Source organism: Pelodiscus sinensis, chromosome 6 (assembly GCF_052426305.1).
Source record: "Pelodiscus sinensis isolate ZL-2025 chromosome 6, ASM5242630v1, whole genome shotgun sequence".
Lineage (NCBI taxonomy): Eukaryota > Metazoa > Chordata > Testudines > Trionychidae > Pelodiscus > Pelodiscus sinensis.
Window position 1 is genome coordinate 86130433 of NC_143057.1, and position 18989 is coordinate 86149421.

General features: G+C 42.0%; 1 protein-coding gene across 2 annotated transcripts in view; it reads left to right on the forward strand.

Moving 5' to 3' along the window:
- SV2C (synaptic vesicle glycoprotein 2C) overlaps positions 1 to 18989 on the forward strand; it is a 199491-nt gene that overhangs the window by 146530 nt on the left and 33972 nt on the right. For both annotated transcript variants that reach the window (XM_025185249.3, XM_006124253.5), the window contains 4 exons: positions 7307 to 7440; positions 8657 to 8746; positions 16812 to 16922; positions 18476 to 18564. In XM_025185249.3, coding sequence (XP_025041034.3) covers positions 7307 to 7440; positions 8657 to 8746; positions 16812 to 16922; positions 18476 to 18564 — 424 coding nt within the window. The remainder of the gene's footprint in view (positions 1 to 7306; positions 7441 to 8656; positions 8747 to 16811; positions 16923 to 18475; positions 18565 to 18989) is intronic.

Below are 18989 nucleotides of genomic sequence, written 5' to 3' on the forward strand. Positions count from 1 at the left end.
AATAAAAATACAGAAAGGAAGCCTGCTGATGGCATACACTCAATTAGTGAATTCCCTTGGCCTCCCTGGCAATTTCCCTTCTCCCCTTGCATTTGGGGCTGCTCTCTCCTACTTCTGGAGTCCCAGTAGATACAACATTGTGACTTTACAGTAGATCTGAAGTTTTCCCCATGAAAAAAATACCCAGATCTGGAAAGTTCTGAACTCGCTGCTGCCTTTAGAAAACTGCATTAAGAAGGGATCATTTCTTCCAAAGATATAGTATTCTCATTTCTAGAAATTTGAGATTTGGAGGGATCTTCTAACTTTACCTTCTGTGTTGATATGGGCTACTGACAGACAGCAACCTCCCTATCTACAGTGAGGGCTATTTATTTTTAAATTAAGATGTCAGAAAACAACTTTTACAAGAATCTTGTACTGTGAAAACACTACAGAAAAAGGCCTTAAAATCCTAGTAGAATCAAATTTTCAGGTATGCTATGTACAACTGAAATGTCCTTTCCTCAAATCAGAAACTTTGTTTAAAGATATTCTTTCAGTTTAATAATTCCATGCTGGAGATGCAGTGCCATAACAGAAAAAAAATCTGACGAGGCCTGGAATTTGACATTTTAATATGTGGTTATATGTAAACTATCATCTTTGTACATTTTGCCATTGATTTTGCCCGGCACTACACTTCTCTAATCTGTTGCTGCAGATTCAGTGATTCATTTAGTCATTTCTGGTATTCAGTAGAGTGAGAAGGTGATATTCAATGAGAAGCTGCTGCAGAGATTCTAGCTCAGTCATTGTAGGTTTTATTTTGCACCATGGCCCATGAAACCTATTCCCAGGATGCACTGGGACTAATTTTTCTAACAATTCAGAGCACCATGGAAATTGCTACTGGTTTCAAGATTAATGACTTTGGAATACAGCATTTCCACAGAGCAAGGGTGAAGTTTAACTCTGGGTAGCTGCACTTAGAATAAAACAGAGTAAGAGCACTTATCATAAATCAGGGATGAGACAGGCAAATTGAGTTAGTGCCAAGAACATGCTTTTATTTGGCTCCCAAGCTTATCTTCGGAAAAACAAAATGAAAGGCATCTTAAGGGCCAACTCCAAAATTATCAAAGTAGTTGCTCAGTTTCCCAGCCTACATCATGCTCTAAGAAAACTTGATGCAGTCTTAAAATGTGTTAAACATAATTATAAGCAGAGAGCAGCTGAACTTTTAATTTTGTTTTGCTAATCTATGATGTGGTTTTAGAATGTGTGTTAAAACAGGCAACTCAAACCTAAGAAAAATGTGTTGCCATTGACTTGTTTTCTTCTTCCCACCTGCCCATTGCTTTCCATATTTCTGTAGTACATAATTATTATTCCTGGCAAACCTGTGGAAAACTGAGTCGATCAAGAGATTAAGTGCAGCAGATGAAAAACCATGAGAAGAGGGAGGAAAAAAGGACAAGATCAATACAATTCTTAATGAACCACCCAATTGACTTGGGAATCTTATGGATTTAAACAGGGAAAAGGTTTTGAGGTTGTCAGAGTGGTAGCAGAAAGTAAAGTGTGTGTCCATGGCTGTGAATGGGTGTCCATTAAATATGGCACTGTTAAATATGGGTTTACTAATCTTAATAGCTGGGAAGTGCCTAGGGCTTTCCGGGACTAACTAGGAGGCACTGTGCTGGGGAGACAATAGGCATGATTTACCACTGTTTTATACCAGTTTTTATGACAGTGTAACTCAGTTTACTTCAGTGGCACTACCTGTGAAATTAGATACTACTAATTTCTACTACTGAACATTAGTAAGAATGGCAAAATCTGTCTGTAAATGAGGAGGTGGATGCGGTGATTGTATAAATATAAACTTAGCTTCATACATTACTGTGACTAATTCTATTAAACAGCATCTGCTATTGCCTTCATTATGTTGATCTGAAAGATTTGTATAAGTCTACATTTTTACTAATTTGAAACTGCACTGGGTAACAGAGAAGTCTTTTTACTGTGACTCACAGGAGTTTCATAAGAATTTGTCTGCAGGACTGTAACATTGATTATATGTATGAGAGTAAAACAGCATACACCAGCTGTGGAAGTTTACAGATTGAATTGCTGACAGAGATGCACAAGCAGTACCTTTTTTTTTCTTGAAATTGAGATGGCTTGGCTTTGAGCCTGATTCTCTATTACAGAGCTGGGGAACCTAAAGCCCGTGGGCCAGATGCGGCCCCCAGCTTGCCTGAATCTGGCCTCTGAGGCTCAGGGTTCCCCCCCCCAGTGTTGGGGAGCCTGCACTAGTGCTTCCATCTTCTGTCTCTTACCCTCCCTCCCCACCCCCGCCACCCTCCCACCGCACAGTGGGGCTGGAGCGCACAAAATCTACTAGCCTGGCTCCACTAGGCTCTGGTGTATGACGGGAATGTGGGGGTTTCTTTCTCCTCCACAGTTGAGGGCCTTGTCCATGATGGTTGTGAGGGGGAGGGGGAGTTGTTTGTTTGGTTTTGGTTTTGCTTCTCACTTACGTGTGGCTCCTGCCCGAAAAAAGGTTCCCCACCCCTGCTCTGAGTTTTTACCATTATATTTATTTAATAATCATAAAAAATGTAGATTTCAGCAGTTTATAATATGAGTTGATTTTGTGTGTACTGTAACTGTATTTCATTGAGATCTGGCTTTATTTTACTTGATACCAGCATCCTTTTCATAGTATCAATTTTGGTTTGGTCCCTGCTCTATTAATAAGGAGGTTGATTGATATTAGAGAAAAACTTCATGATCAGTTTTGTGCAGAGCTGAAATGTGGAGTTAACAGCCATTTCAGTTACCAAGTTTGGATCTGACATTTATTGGAGCAGAGTCTCCATGCTGAGATAAAGATGTAGAATAAAGGTGCATATATCAATGGCTCTCATTTCCACAAATAAGGGGTGTCAAGTGTACAACAGTTTCACTTTTGTGATATCTGACTTTTAAACAAAGATGGTTGTTAAAAAACAAACAAACATAAATTGTCACCTAGCCCAGACTGAAGCTTGATCTACAACAAGGGATTGTTGAACTGACTGAAAATTGATCTGAGGATCATATGCACAGGAGCTCTGTGCAATGAGATGTAAATTTTTCAGTAAGTGATGACAAATTAAGAGTAAGAGAGGAACAAGTCCAAGGGAAACCAGTTAAATATATTATATGCCTGGATGCCAGGATGCGCCTGGATGCACCAGGCCAGCAATACCACCTAATAGTAAGTGTCCATGGCCATTCTGTCTAATGGCTACCATCCACAGTGGCATTTCCCATGGATGAGGGTCAAGGGCCGCTGTGCCTGGTTGACATAATCTCTGGGAGTGGAAGGAAGGGCAACCTAGGTCCATCCTACTCTACCAGATTCCAACCCAATAGGCCATATGTGTGTCCTTGGTTTTTTACCATTATGCACGCTCCCTGGGTCATTTCTTGTTTCCTGTATCTCTGAGGAAATGACCCAGGCTCTGTCTTATGATCCCTCCCAGCTTTCTTACAGGTTCATCTCAGGAGCCTCTTCCCCTGGTAACATCAAGTTTCTGCCCTCAGCTCCTGCATACAATGGGCCTCTGGCATCTTAGCTAGGAGGTTAGTCCTAGCAGCTTGCATTGTCTAAGATAAAGAGTGATTGTGTTAGTACACTGACTTTGTAAAGGTTTCTATGTCCTTCAACTGAGACATGCCCCAAAATAGGTGAACTGTAAACCTGAGTGCCCAAGCAGTTGGAATGCTAGAAAAGGGTCCTCTTAATCTACTGAGGAGTCGCCCCTTTTGGGGATCAACACAAGTCCTAGGATCTAAAGCAACTGATGAAAATCAATGCCGCTTGATTTTAGGGTTGCCAGGTGTATGGTATTTTCACCTCCTGTCCGATTTAAAAAAAAAAAAAAGTCAGAAAATACCAGATACCTAAAATGTCCGGTATTTTCTGATTTTTTTTCCCCCGGCCAGGAAGAAAAAATACCGGACACCTGGCAACCCTACAACACACTCAGCAACCGGGCCCAGCTCTCCCCTACCAGGCCCTCATCCCCTTCTCCCCGCCCCCCCACTTACCTGGTTCCGCAGGGGAGCTGTCTTGTGGCTGGAGTAGAAAAACAAGATGACCACCGGCAAAAAAAAAAGCCTCTTCTTAAAGGGGCCATGCTGTTTTCTTTTCTTTTCTTTTTTCCTTCCAACAACTCTTACTTGAAAACATCTCTTGTCTCATTTCTTTCTCTTTCTATTATTTATACTTTAACTGTATCATTTCTCTCTCCCTTGTTTAGTTCAGACTGTTATTTAACTTTGTAAGGTGCTTTCAAGTACAGACTGTTGTTTAACTTTGTAAGGTGCTTTCATGTAAAGTTTTTATTAAAATTGCTCTACAAAATAAAGCTGCATTTCATTGTATTATGGCAAATAAAAAAAAATGATGCATTGCATAACCAGCCAAATGCTGACACTATCTGTAGAACAAAAATAGCCCAGAAAGAAAAAGCTTAATAATGTCAAATGTGTTTGTATCATTATATAAAAGGAAGAAGTACTGTGTTTTCATTGTGCATCTAGGACACATGTTTACCAGTTTCAGTCATACTTCTGTAATTGTATTGTTCAAGAATGATGACAAGGAAATATTCAGCAAAATATATGTGCATGTTACATAGAGAATATACAGTATGATGTGTATTCACATACCTGTATATATTTAGCACACTTGCATTTTCAGAGTTTTAAATGTTAAATAAATGGTCAAGGGTTGATAAAGGCATTTTATGCCAAAGAGTTTGTCTTCTCTGATGTATTTTAACAAAGGAAACTTAATAATTTGACTCAGTAATATTTCTATTAGGGTAGCTTCATGAGATACATTCTTTGGGGTGTTTGTTTTGTTTTTGTTCTTCTCACCTCTCTTGTTTTGCTTCAAATCTAGTCCTAACTGCTTCAGGATTAAGGATTCTAACCCCAGATGAGAGTTTAAACACTCTTAAATGCTCTTCTCTGTACTTCCAACTAATGGTATTTGTCTGATATTGATGATGATAGATTTTAGATAATTCTTTGTACAGTGTTCTGGCATTAGATGTGAAGAGAGTTATGCACTGTAAACGCTCTGTGCATTAGGTGTTGCATTCTGGGACTCTGTTTCCATATTGGATTTGTTGACAATAGCATCTTCCTTTTGTAGAAAAAATATAAAAAAATCAAAGTAGTAATTATTCTGCTGTCTTTCAGTTCTATGAAAACTAGTGGAGTGAAAATCACACAAAAAAAAAAATCACCCACACATAAAAAGGAATTAACTGTGGCCATATTCACTTTTATAAATTAGAAAGAATACAATTTCAGGAATTCTTGATTCTACACCAATAATTAAATTAAAAACAAAATTCCAGTGCTATCCCAGAAAAATAAAAATATATCTACTTAGCTTAAAGCTGATCACTGAGCAAATAACTCACAATGAAAAATGTACTTTGACTTTAACCCCTTTTTACATATTGCAATTGACTCAACTTTATTTTTAACATGAATATACTGGTCACATTCTTTCGCGTTTTTACGCTCTTTGGTCTGATTTCTAATAGTTGATGAGAATTCATTACTCGCTATCTAGAAGTCCCATTGCATCATTACTGTTCCCTTACAGGATAGATGTAAATCCTATAAATCAGTGATTCCCAACCTTTTTTTATACCGAGAACTGGCAAACCCATTCACTAACTTTTGGAGGACCAGTAACATTGTGTTTGCATATTTGCAAATACAATTATGCAAATAATGAATATGCAAATATACAAATAAAATGTTACCAGTCCACCAAAAGCCCCAGCCCCAAGAACCCCCCAGTTCCAGCCCTAACCCCTAGAGCCCCCCACCCCTCCACTACCCCCCAGCACCAGACACTGACCCCAGAATCCCCTGCACCCAAACCCCCAGGTGCCAGCTTCCCACCCTCTGAGCCTTGCAGTGCCAGTCCCAAATCCCAAAAAATTAAGTGCCAGCCCTTTCCCCTTTCAAGATCCGCTCATCAGGCCCCCCAGTGCCAGCCTTCTGTTTCCAGAGTCTCACTGCACCCAACCTCCACAGATTTCCCCCATTGCCATACTTCTATCCCAATATTAGCCCCATCACCAGAGCCAGTTCCAGCCCTGCCTCGGGGGGGCCCCCGCCACTACTAGCCCCACTCCCAGAGCCCCTCAGTGGTAGCTCCCCACCTCAGAATCCCCAGTGCCCCCCCCAGTGTCACCACCCCACCTCTTAGAGGTCCCCCCACCCTAGAGCTTCCCAGCACTAGCCCTGCCCCCAGAACCTCCAGTGCCTGCCCTGCTGCCCTCACCTAGCCCTGTGCTGCCTCCCAGCTGCCATCTGAGCACTGCTGCCCAGGTCGTGGCTTCTCTAAGGCTGCCATGCTGGGCTCCACACAGCCCTCCTGCCATTCAGTGAAACACTCTTCCGCATCTGGGAAGAGATCCTGCCCTGCCCAGTACTAGTTGGCTGAGAGGCAGGGCAGGACACGCCTCTCCCAACATCCACGGCAGGAGAGGAAGCGCTGGGTGGTATATCCCAGCCCTGGCCCCCAGAGTCTCCACAGACTGGCAGCGGGCCAGGGACCAGAGGCTGGGAACCACGACTATAAATATTCACTAGAGAAGTTTGAAGAAGCATCTCAGGCTTTGACTCTCTCAGGGAATAGTAGTAATTTAGCCAGATGTATCAGATAAGCAGGGTGACTAAATTTGATAAAATATTAAACATTTTTCTTTCAGGCTCTCTCAGCCCGTCAGAGGAATCATTCCTAGAAAAAATAGACTATTTAAAAACATATTGGATGGATGTAGCCTTTAAATTTAATGTTCCAGTTGTATGCACACAAAGCCATTGCATGTTTATACATGAGGTCCTATTTGCGAAGTTTGAAGTGATGTCCTTTTTTGGTTCCTTTAGCTATCTGTGGATAAGATTTCTGCCATGAGAGTGGGAAACTTTCTCCCCCTGCTGTGTCAAACAGCCTCCTAACCCATGTAAGGTATTGCCATTTCCAACATGAGTAATCACAGAGAAAAGTTTAAAATTCATCCTGTGACCATTTGTGTAAGTAAAGCTCAATACCTTGAATGTCTGTGGAACAAGTACAGAATAATTGCTGTGGATAATTCCCTTTCCACCCTCTCAAAATAAATATTTGCTGGGTCAAATGTAGGTTCTGATTTATACTGAACTAGTCAGAAGTCGTCAGAGACCAACATGTGAAATGTTCATTGTTTCTTTTTGTGTTTGTTTTTCTCTCCCATAGGGTGGAGTTTTAGTATGGGGTCTGCCTACCAGTTTCACAGCTGGAGAGTATTTGTAATCGTCTGTGCACTACCCTGTGTCTGCTCCGTAGTAGCGCTCACTTTCATGCCCGAAAGTCCAAGGTTTCTGCTGGAGGTAAAAGTTGCAAAGTATTCTTTAAAATTCCCTGTTCCAGTCTACCGTACATCTGGGGCAGACATCCCCATAGAACAGTGGTTCTCAAATTGTGGTCCATGGCCACCTTGCAGGTGGGCTGAGGCTACAGCTCCGTCCCCACTCCCTCTCCCCACAGCGGGGAGCCCATGCTGGTGCTTGCAGGCCCCTCCCTCCTAGACCGCTGGTGGGGAAGAAAGACCTGAGTCTCCCCACCAGACGTGGCTCATGGGGAAGAAGTGGAGCCAGAAGCAGCTCCACATGCTGCCGCTCGCCCTTTCCCTCCCCCAGCTGGAGGAACAGCCTGGGACATAATGCTGGGAGCAGAGGGGGATGCAAGATCAGGTTAGTGCCTGCCCTTCCTCTCATGCAAAGACCCCACACCTCCAATCCTCTCATGAACCTCCCCATCAAGATCCCACACCCCCAGCCTACTCTTGCATTCTCCCCCCTGGCCAGACACCTTACCTTCAGCCTGCTTTTGCACCCTCCCTTGCTCCTGCACCTTCCCACCTGGCCAGACACCCTGTTTCCAGCCTGCTTCTGCAACCAATCTCCCACCCACATCCTGCACCCCCATTCCTATCCCACTTACTGGCAGTTCCATCCCGCACACTGAACCCCACATTTTTGGCCCCAGGGTACACAAAATCCACTAAACCCAGAACCCCAGAAGAATTAATCTGGCCTATGGGAAGCCCTGAACCTGTCTTTCTCATGCCTCTCCCCCCTCACTCTGGGGCTGGAGCACCAGGGTGTCTCAGTTGGGGGCCATATCAGTAAGGGTTGGAAGAGGATGCTTCTCACTTGTGTGATCCTCGACTGCCATAAATAAAGGCAATGTTGAAACCTTTTGTGTTGGACATAAATTAATATTTTACTTTATTTAAAATTAAGTTTGGTAAATTAACAAGAGAAAATTAAAACTCTTAATCTGTTAAATAATTTTGATTCATATTTCCTTTCTTCCTGGTTAAATTAAACCGTTCTCCCTAGCTGCAGCACTAGCAAAATGGCTTGGGTGGAATTATGTAATTAATTATGAGTTTCCATTAGCAGCTGGTGATGTGTGAAAATATTTGCATTGAGCAGAGTGTCCACAGGCCAAAAAGTTTGAGAACCACTACCATAATATCACAAAAAAAATTTAAGAAGTAAAATATTAACATATTTTCCATAATTTGGTGACATTTTATAGGTTGGAAAACACGATGAAGCTTGGATGATTCTCAAGCAAATTCATGACACCAACATGCGAGCTCGTGGGCAACCTGAGAAAGTCTTCACAGTGAGTACTGATTTCTTAGAGCAGCATCTGTTCTTCTCTGAGCTGGGTCCTGAATGGTTTAACAATCAGTAACTGCACTACACATACTTGTGGTACATCTAACTCAGGGTAAGGAAATTATTCTACAGCCCTGCCAGATAAACAAAATGACTAAGATTTTGAAGATACGTAAGGGATTTAGGTAGTCAGTTCCTTTTAACATTCATAACTATCAGGTGTCCAGATCTGCTTTGCAGCTTTGGAAACCTCAGCCAGTATATTGCAGGGAATGTGAATCAGTGATGTAACAATAAGGTCCATTGTATGGATATAACCAATTTTCTCCAGTTTTGTTGTTTTCTTAAGAACGCTGCTGTAAAGCCTTTTCCTGAATTAATGTGGATAACAATAAACATATGTAAAAGATAAGGTTACTGGATCTCTAACAGCTGCTCTTTATTCATGGAAAACTTTTCAAGTGAATTTTGATTTTTTGCTGCAAAAAGAATAAACTGTTCCACATCTTTGTGACCTCAAAGCATTTGATTATCTGATAACCTGCTGAGAAATCAATTATGATTGTTGCCTCTTTGGCCCGAGTGGTTACCAACATTCAGTGCCTTGTAGATTTGTTTCCATCTACAGGAGGAGAAGTGGATTATTTGAATCAGATATTTCTTTGGTGTAATCGTGTTTATTTACAAAGTATGTGTGCAAAGTCCTGTTTCTCTGAACACAGCAGAAACAAACCACAGATAGTTTCCTTGGTCGGAAATTCAAACCTGCCTCTCCAGCCAGTTCTGTGCCCCAAGGTCCTTCTTCTCTGCTCCTTCTCAGACTCATGCTCAAGATTATTCTTTTGCTTTCTGCTGGCTTTAATATCTGGACATCTTGACAAAAATCAGTCCCCTAGTCCCTACCTACAGTCAAACAGGAGAACCCCTCTAACTTCGTCATGTAACTGTGCTCAGCCTTTGCCATGCAGCCAATTGCCTTGGGTAGTAGCTTCTCTTGTCTCCAGCTGTCTTCATGTAGTTGCTTAGTTGCTCCTTCAGTTTAGCATAAAAGAATGGCATTTAGCGTGCCCATCAGCTTTAATCAGGTCAGTGACTCCCTATGGAACAAAGAGACACTTGATGGTGGCTATTATAATATTCCAGCACAATGTTGTTGTTATACCGACTAATACCCTAGTGTCCTTGTTAGATAAAGCAAATTGCCTAATGTTACATAGTGAGTGAGCAGTGAAGCTGAGTGACTTCTGCTCCAGTGAGCTAACTGCTGGAGAACATTCCCTCCTCCTACATTAATTATTGAAATAAAACACTGGAAAATGATCAAACTAAACTCCATGTGTTGTGTTCACGTGTTATAAATAGTTTGCCAACTTTTAATATAATTAAACCTCCACTTTCCCATTATGTGGATGGGGACAAAACACTAGGAGAGTTGGGATTTTTCAGTGCTGCTGCTGCTGTGAGTAATGGGAAAACTTGACTTCTAATACCAAAGTATTAAAGGATTAGAAACATTGTGCTGTACGTCAGGGTTATGCCTTAATGAGGTCCCTAATGTAGGCTTGTGTTATTCTAATGCAATATTAACTTAATAGAATGCTAACACTATTAAAATGTTAACTTATCACAATTTCCTCATTGAATCTTATTAGCACCTTATCATGTTAGGCACACATGCAAAGAATGTATTGGTTATCAAAACCAGAATGAAAAAGAGATAAATGGAACCGGGGTGGGGAACACCTGTAGGCTTTGCCTACACTATGAGCCAGGGTGGGGTAGCCACTCTCACATTCCTAGAATAGCAGACATTCTGGTATTTCCTGGACTGATGTGACTCTACCTCTGTCAATGTGACCCTGCCATTGTATCCTCACACTCATTCTGGTAGGGGTGGAACGAACTGCACATTCTTCAAAATAGTGTCTCTGACCTAATACTGGAACAAACCACATCCAGTTTTGTCTCAGTACAGCCACTCAAAAAGAGAACTGTCAGGTTGAAAACCAAACAAATGGCCTGTGGACAGTTGAGTTGTGAGTCCCCTGCTTGTGTGCACATACTTATGCTAGCTAGCAAATACAAATAGCAGTGTAACCATAGTAGGAGAAATAGCAGCAGCAGAGGGTTGGCTTCACTGTGCTGTGTGTGCACCATTTCAGGTAGGTGTGTATTTGACATGGCTAAGCCATGTCTCAGCTGCCACTATGCATGCTCCCCTGTCTCTCCTGCTTTTTATACCCATGCCAACTTGATAGAACTTCAGAGCTACCACACCCCCAGCTTGTAGTGTAGACAAAGCCTTGATTTCAGGGTTTCCACAAAAGGGAGTTAGGCTTTTTCAATGGGATTTGGGCACCCACCTGCTCTTAGTACATTTGAAAATCTCCCCCTGTGAGTCCAAGAGGATTTAACAGTCACTACTGGCAATATGAGTGAGGAAGACTTAATATCCATTCTTAAAATCTATCCCAATTCAAAGTGTGAAATGTACCATGTGTGTAACTTTATTGAGCAACTGTGGTGTCTGGGATTAATGGTGGATCATGATGCTTCTGTTAGAAAAACCATTAATTTTAACATGGAAGGGACAAATCCTTCAGTCCTTAACTACCACTGTCTTCAAAATAGAAGCCAATGATTAAACCAAAGAGCACCAAGGAGAGTGGCCTGTCCTGGATGATCGGATCCCACTGTTCTCTATGGGCCATGTTAGGAACCAAGAATAGTTCATCGGTTGAAGCACTTGCTTTGTACTTAAGAGACTGGGGTTCAATTCCTGTGTGGCCTTGGGCAAGCCATGTAGTCTCTCTGTGCCTCAGTTCCCCCTCTTTTAAATGAGGACAATCATCTTCCCTACATCACGCAATGTTGTGAGGCTAAACACCCAGGAGGCACTCAGATACTTTATTAAAGGAGGGCACGCTAGTACCTAAATTAGAGTACCTAGATATCATGGGCATAGGCACTTTAGAAGCAGATGAAATTATGGAGAGAGGATAGTCTTCTCATAGTTAAAATTACCAGGATCTGTTGTTTCATTTTAAACACCCAGAATTCTGGTGATCAAAACTGATATGCCTGGTTATTAGAAGGCTAAAGAACTTTTCCACATAGGTTCAAGAAAATCAGTTCAACTATTTTTATACTTTTGAGCATTAAAAAATTACCTGGGTATGACATTATGGCTTACCTAATATTTCTCTGTACAATATCCTTTTAAGTCAAAAAATGACTCATTAGTACTCTTCCTGTCGCACAGGCAAGAGAGCTTGTTGCTGTCTAATAACAAATATATTATTACAACAGCCTATGCTATTAATAGAACTCAATGGAATTACGCTAGTGTAAACTGATATAAATAAGTGGAGAATCAAGCCCATAGAGTTTTTTATGGGCAAATTTTGAAGGTGCAATTTGAGTCTATTTTTGGAAGTAGATGTGGGTGTCAAGGTGGTGCTTTGCACATTTTAGTTGCTACCATATTTATTTATTTAAAGGTATCAAGAAGTACCTATCTATCCCTCTATAAGATATGAAGAAGAGCTCTTTGAAGCTTGAAAGCTTGTCTCTTCCTCCAATAGAAGTTTATCCAATAAAGGATATTACTTCACCCACCTTTCCCCTCTCATATCCTGGGACAAATACAGCTACATCAAAACTGGAAATATTTATACCTCTAGGGCCATGATTCAGAATATAATTCACCACATGCCTAACTTCAAACATATGAGTGAGCCTCGCTGAAGTCCGCAGGACTATTCACATGCTTAAAATTTAAGTATGTATTTGCCTTCCTGAAGTAGGGCCTTTAAAAAAGCATACATTGAGTTGCCTTGGATCAATATCTTCCCAACCCACAACAGACAAAAATTCTTCTCCCTCGGGCAGATTGTATTTATGTTAATTTGAGCATTTTTTTTCTGGGTGAATTTTCCTTTATTAGACTGCTCAGCTGAATAAATACATGATTTTTTAATGTTTTCCTAGTTCAACATCCAAACAAGTTCCCCAGTGGCAAATAGGAGGAACCCAGGCCTGTCCACTACTCTAAGTGCCAGCCCAGGGACCCTTTGAATAACATGTCCCTTTAACTAAACCATGTTGCTGCTACAGTTCCCTGGCCACTTCCTCATAGCCCTAGCTATGTATGTCATTAGTTTGTAAAATGTAAGGCACCATGTACTGCTAATCATCTGTGTTATACAAAAGTTGCCTTTTCACTCAGATATTCTTCTTTTTTGTCTTTCCCATATTTAATTCCCTGGAAACTAGACTTGCTTCAAAATATTTTTTTCTACACCTACCCAAAAGAGAGTCTACTACTTAGAATAACTCCAGACATGCAGCTCTCTCACTATGTTCTTTTTTTTTCAGATAAAAGAATAAAATGACTGTTCAGATAACTTGTTAGTCTTGTTTCTTCAAATCTTTTTTATTTATTCAGCTGAGCAGTCTAATAATTTTAGAGAAAAAGGAAGGGATTGTGTTATTTCTTTCAGGATATTATCAGACTGTATTTTCTTGTTATTGTTAAGGAGCATCTTACGGTTCTATTAAGTGTGAAGTTAATACTACAAGAAAAAGTTCTCTAGCTCTAACCAAAATCATAGTTATCTACATTAGGATCATTTCTGTTTTGCTACCAGAATCTGAAAGGATCAGGATTTTGTGCAGCCAATCCAGCAGGCTCATTTGAAAGGAATTGAGGTGCATCGGTAAGGGCAATTGTTGCCTGGAGCTGAAGGAGAAAGGGTGTTGTTCCTGGCTGGATGAGGGAGCTGCAGGACTGCAAACCAAGCAGTTTCTGGAAGATGCCAAAGGAGAAGTTCAAACATGTCAGCCATACAACAAAGCCAAAAGTGCTGAGGCTATGAGGAAGTGGCCCAGGGAATTGTAGCAGCAACATGGTTTAGTTAAAGGGACATGTTGTTATTCAAAGGGACCCTGGGCTGGCACCTAGAGTAGTGGACAGGCCTAGGTTCCTCCCATTTGCCACTGGGGAAGTTGTTTGGATGTTGAACTAGGAAAACAGCCTCCAGAAGGGGACCTGAACTGTTCAGTAGCCAAGCTTGACCAGAGAGTCCCAGAGATTGTGAAGACGTTGCCTCCAGGGAGGGATCTCTGGGAGTATGGCTCAATACCAGGACTGCTTAAAGATCTGAATTACTGATGGACCTGAGCCTGGAATGGCTACAGGAAGAGAGAGGCCACCAAGGGATACTGGAATAGGCCCCCATTACAATTGTTTACCCCAGGATGGGTTTGTGTTTTATGTTCAGGCTGCATAAGACTTGAAGAGAGGGATCAGTTAGAGAGAGTGAGAAGACACATGCACAAGGCCCAGGGGGCAAATGCAAGAAATGAGTGACACCCTGTTACAACCTCTAAACAGGAAACATTTAAATAGTGCTGGTTGTAGTAAGACGAGGGCCTAACGCATAGGCCCTAGGTCTGTTATGAGGCCTGACCGACAATTGTCAAGACTCTGCTAATATAAAGCAAAATTAAGCTGTTAGCAAGAGACAGGGCCTGCTCACAGAACGTGGCACAAACAAGGCTGATAGTGCAGAAATGCTAACTGGTAGTAGGCACAGGCTGTACGCACATTCCAGACGGGTGGTGGTAACACCTCGTTAAGAAACATCTTGGTACCAATACACTCCCCACAGCTCACTGGGATATACCAACCCAGGTTCAGGACAGGGTCTAAAATGACATCAGGATGGACAGAGATGTTTTGACCAAACCACTGGTGCAAGACAATGGGTGGTATCTAGGTAATGTCAGAGAGTGGCAAGCTGATACATCAGGTAATGTCAGAGAGTGTAACTTTTTTGTACATGTGTGATGGGGCAGCGCCCGGCGCTCCCCTCACTCAGGCCAACTCTGGGACCCACCGGGAGAGCCCAGAGACAAGCAACGCCAGTGCGGCCGAAATGGCCAGCAAGGGACGGGAGGGGCAAACCCGGGTGCCGGCTGATGACGTCTCCGGCGTCCCCATGCCGTGGGTGGGGCCACTGGACGGTGGGGACGCAGCACAGGGGCGGAGCTACGGGCCGGCGGTGGGATATTCAAAAGGGGACCAGGAAGGTCCTCAGGGGGAAGGGCAGAGGCGGAAGAAGGAGACCGAGCCGGGTAAGGGCCTCCTCCAGACGTGGTCCAGGAGAGCGAACTAAGCTCCCCGAAGGAGGGGAAGAAGTGGCCCAGGGCGGGGCCGCGGAACCCGAGAACGGAGGGTTTGGGGTTGGCTACCCCCTCCGTTGAGTGCGGACGCTGACCTCACCTTAGGGCCCTGGGCTGGGGTCCGGAGCGAGGGTGGGCCTGGACCCCCTTCCACTCCCTCCTGGTGGCAAGTAGAGAGGGAACCAACAAATCATTCACTGTTTGCAGCATAGTTTCTACCGGGATAACTGGCGGCCGTGCAAGGGGCCTCGGGGTCCCATTACGCCCTGGGCGCCGGGCCTGCAACAGGAGGGGGACCCGTGACAACATGTGTATAAAGATGTGTTTCAGAGAGGCTGCCTTTGTCCAGCGTAGGGGGCAATAGAGAATCCTGCTATTGACTGAGTTGAGTGCATTGCCTGTGGGGGAGGCACATATGTATTAGCATCTGATCTGGGGGGCTCTTGACTGTGTTTCATTTGACAATAAACCTGGTTTGGGTGCCTTCTCCCTTATCTGATTTTGTGGTTTTTGGGGGCTCTCTCTCAGTCTGCTGTACTGACTACCTGCACAACATATAGAGGGAATACACACACACATATTCAAACAGTTATCTTTATTGGCCAGAGCAAGATACCTGTTGGGACACCAGACTGGTGACTTTTGACCACACTGGTAAAGAGTGCAGGTAAAATCACACTGACTATAACAATGATCTACTGCTTTGAAGCTTATGATGATCTACAGTTGGGTAGGTCATCTTCCATTTCTATATTCTAAAGCAGGGAAAACACCATCTTTACTGCAATCTCTGCACATTCATTTCGGATCTATCCAAACCAACCAATCTATCCAGCAGTCCACCTTTTTGAATCAGTTACAGCTATTCTATGCAAATGTTGTGAGACAGAGGCCTGTACACTAAGTTGTCCAAGGTTTAAAAAAAATAGACCTGTACTGTAAAAGAATATGAAAAGTTGGAGACCCATAGGTGGATCCAAATTGGATTGTGTACGTTAGATTTAAAAAGTTGGGACATTACCTCTTCAAAGCTCCTGGCAAAGTCACAGGTTGGCATAGCAATGAGTTGAAAGAAAAAGAATCACTGGCATATGCTTTTATTGGTTAATGTGGTGAAGCTGCTGCCTCTTCCTGGGCATAATATATCTCCAGAACACAAGTAAGCGGGGATGGGGGAAATAAGATACACTTCACCAGGGCCGAGTCTGGCCTAAGGGGCCCAGCCAGAGGGCCACAAATCCATCACCAGGAAGAGAAATTCAGACTCAGTTGTGGATGTTTGAATTTGATTAAATGTCATTTAGTCAAACTCAATCTCAGTGATCACATTTGTCATCAAAAACTGAAGATGATCTACAATGGCACAGGAACACACAAGTCATCTTGCTCTTTTGCCTGTGGAATGTGAATTCGTAGGAAAACATCGACTTTCGTGAGGTCTTTTGTGCTTGGAAACCTATGCCATTTCAAAACAAATGTACATTTTTCTTTCCGTAGTGTCTATGTGGATGAGATGGGAATCCATGATAGGAATTTATCCTGACCTCAGCAAAATATTGCTAAGTGGGTGAATTGAAAGGAGCAAGGTTTACCATCATGGCCACCACCCACTCTATTCCCGGAGACAATGTTATCTATCAGGATATCACTGGGCCTTTGTTGGCCTAATCCTGAAAAGCATGCAAATTATATTGAGCTTGCAAATAGGATATTTATAGTTGTAAATTTCCTGTTAGATTTTCAGGACAGACGTGTGAAATCTTAACCCCAACTGTCTGCCCATCTTTAGCTTGTGGAGTTTATTTACACTTTCAAGGGACCTTTACTTGCATTTTAACTGTTCAAGAAAACACAAACACTTGTTGCTCTGTTTCTATTTACAGGTTAACAGAATCAAAACCCCCAAACAGATAGATGAGCTTATAGAAATTCAGAGTGACACAGGAACCTGGTACAGAAGGTGTTTTGTTAGAATCCGCACAGAGCTGTATGGGGTAAGTAATAAAATCCAAGTGTATGTGGTAATAAGTGAGCTATCATTAGTGCCCAGAAATGGGAATGTACTAGAGTATAGCTGACTATTACCTCTGGCTTCAGAACAATCACAAAATTCCAGTTTCACAGTCCAGTGGGAGAGAACTGAGCATTGTAGAAAATGATGGATCCATTCTTTAGACAGAAAAGGGCAGCCTAGGCCCTTATGCGTCATTCCTAACAATAATATGGCTCTATGTCTCAATCATGGTTTAAATATATACTGGAAAAACCAGTGTGAGATTGGGTGAGAGGGAACACAGGATGATGGAATGGTTCTATCTGTATGAGGTTTGGGGTGGCCACATCCTTTACAGATAGCAAAGCCATGAATAAGTTATGCAGGTCATCCAAAATGAATGCCAATAAAATCTTTATAAGTTACTATGCAGTCATGTATTCAGCATTTACCAAATATTTTACAGGAAAACTTAGAACTGTTTTATAGTGTTTCATAAACGCTAACTGGGCCTGTTTTCAATATCTTACCTGTAAAGCCAAGATAATTTACTTTGAATCCTAGAGTACAGACCTTGAAAAGAGAGAAAAATTATCAGTAACTCATTTGCAAGCCACTAAAAATGATCTAAAATAGCTTTCCCACAGGTAATAATGTCACAATGATAAATGTGTATGCTGAAATATGTATGCTACAGTTGGCCAAAAATGTTTAATCAAAATGGTTTTTCCATGGAAAATTGGGTTTTTGACTAAATTATTTGCAAAAAGTATCTGTTCTTTCTCTCTATGTGTGTCTGTTTTAAGTAAAAGAAACAAAAATAAGCAGACAGAATCTGTAATATTTTGTCAGAAAACAGAAATATTTCTGTTTAGATTAGATATCCTACAACAATGCCTCATGGAAGTTGTAGTTCATTTGCCTCGCGTCTCCTTTCTGTGTGTCCTCTTGATTGTACAACATCTCCTATGATGTACCATGGCCAGGAAATTCCTATGATGGACTGCCTTTCTTCTTCAGGAGGGAAAATAGTGGTGAATCCTAGGAGATGTCATGGACAACCCCATTTTCCAACCAGCTCTACTGTAAAACTTCTGAAATGAGGACAGTCCCAGCTCATTCCCATTTGTATAAAGGATCCATTTCTAGATGTGATGGGACATGACATACCAGATTTTAAAACTGTCACTATTTTAGGGTGGAATATAGCCTGTCATCCACTTAGAACAGTGTAATATTGGCAGGAAAGATGGAAATATTTCTGACTGTTTTGTTTGTTTTGGCCAGTGATTGTTTGAATCTGCATAGGGCTTCATAGTGAATCCAGTGCAGAAGAGGCCATCAAATGTGCATAAATGGAGTATGGCAATATCAAAACCTGCTTTTACCCGCACCAGTGTGCGAGTCTGGCCTGAGAATCAAAGAGCTGCAATGCGATGCCCCTTGCTTTCGGCTGCACTGATGAAGCAGAGAACAGAATCCAGGCATCTATTGCTTAATTTATTTGTCTAAAACACTTGTTTATTTTTAAACTTATGTTCTCATATTTTACAGATATGGTTAACATTTATGAGATGTTTCAACTATCCAGTCAAGGACAACACAATCAAACTTACAGCTGTATGGTTCACACTGTCTTTTGGGTAGGATTGACTTGGATTCTTGGTGAATTTTCCATGGTTAGCCTGTATATCTTGAAATATAGATGAATTTTATGCTGACAGTCATGCTGGATTCAAATCTGCTTTGTCATTGCAGTGTTCTTTTCTCATTAACTATACTTATGCAATTACCTTTGAAATAAAACATCATATTTGGGAGATATTCCATTTTTGGTTCACCACCTGGCACCTTAAAGATCTCAGATTTTCAGAGAGTTGGTGCCCTTTGAAAGTTAGGGTTCTACAAGGTATTGAGGTGTGTGACTGAAAACTCTGGAACTCCAATTCACTTGTCACTTCTGAATATTTAGGCCCAGCATGCTCTCTTTTGGAATAAAAAGAGATTTCCTGTGAGAGGGGAAAAAAGCAATTAAGGATCAGAGTTTGTATAACACTTGTGTTGTTAT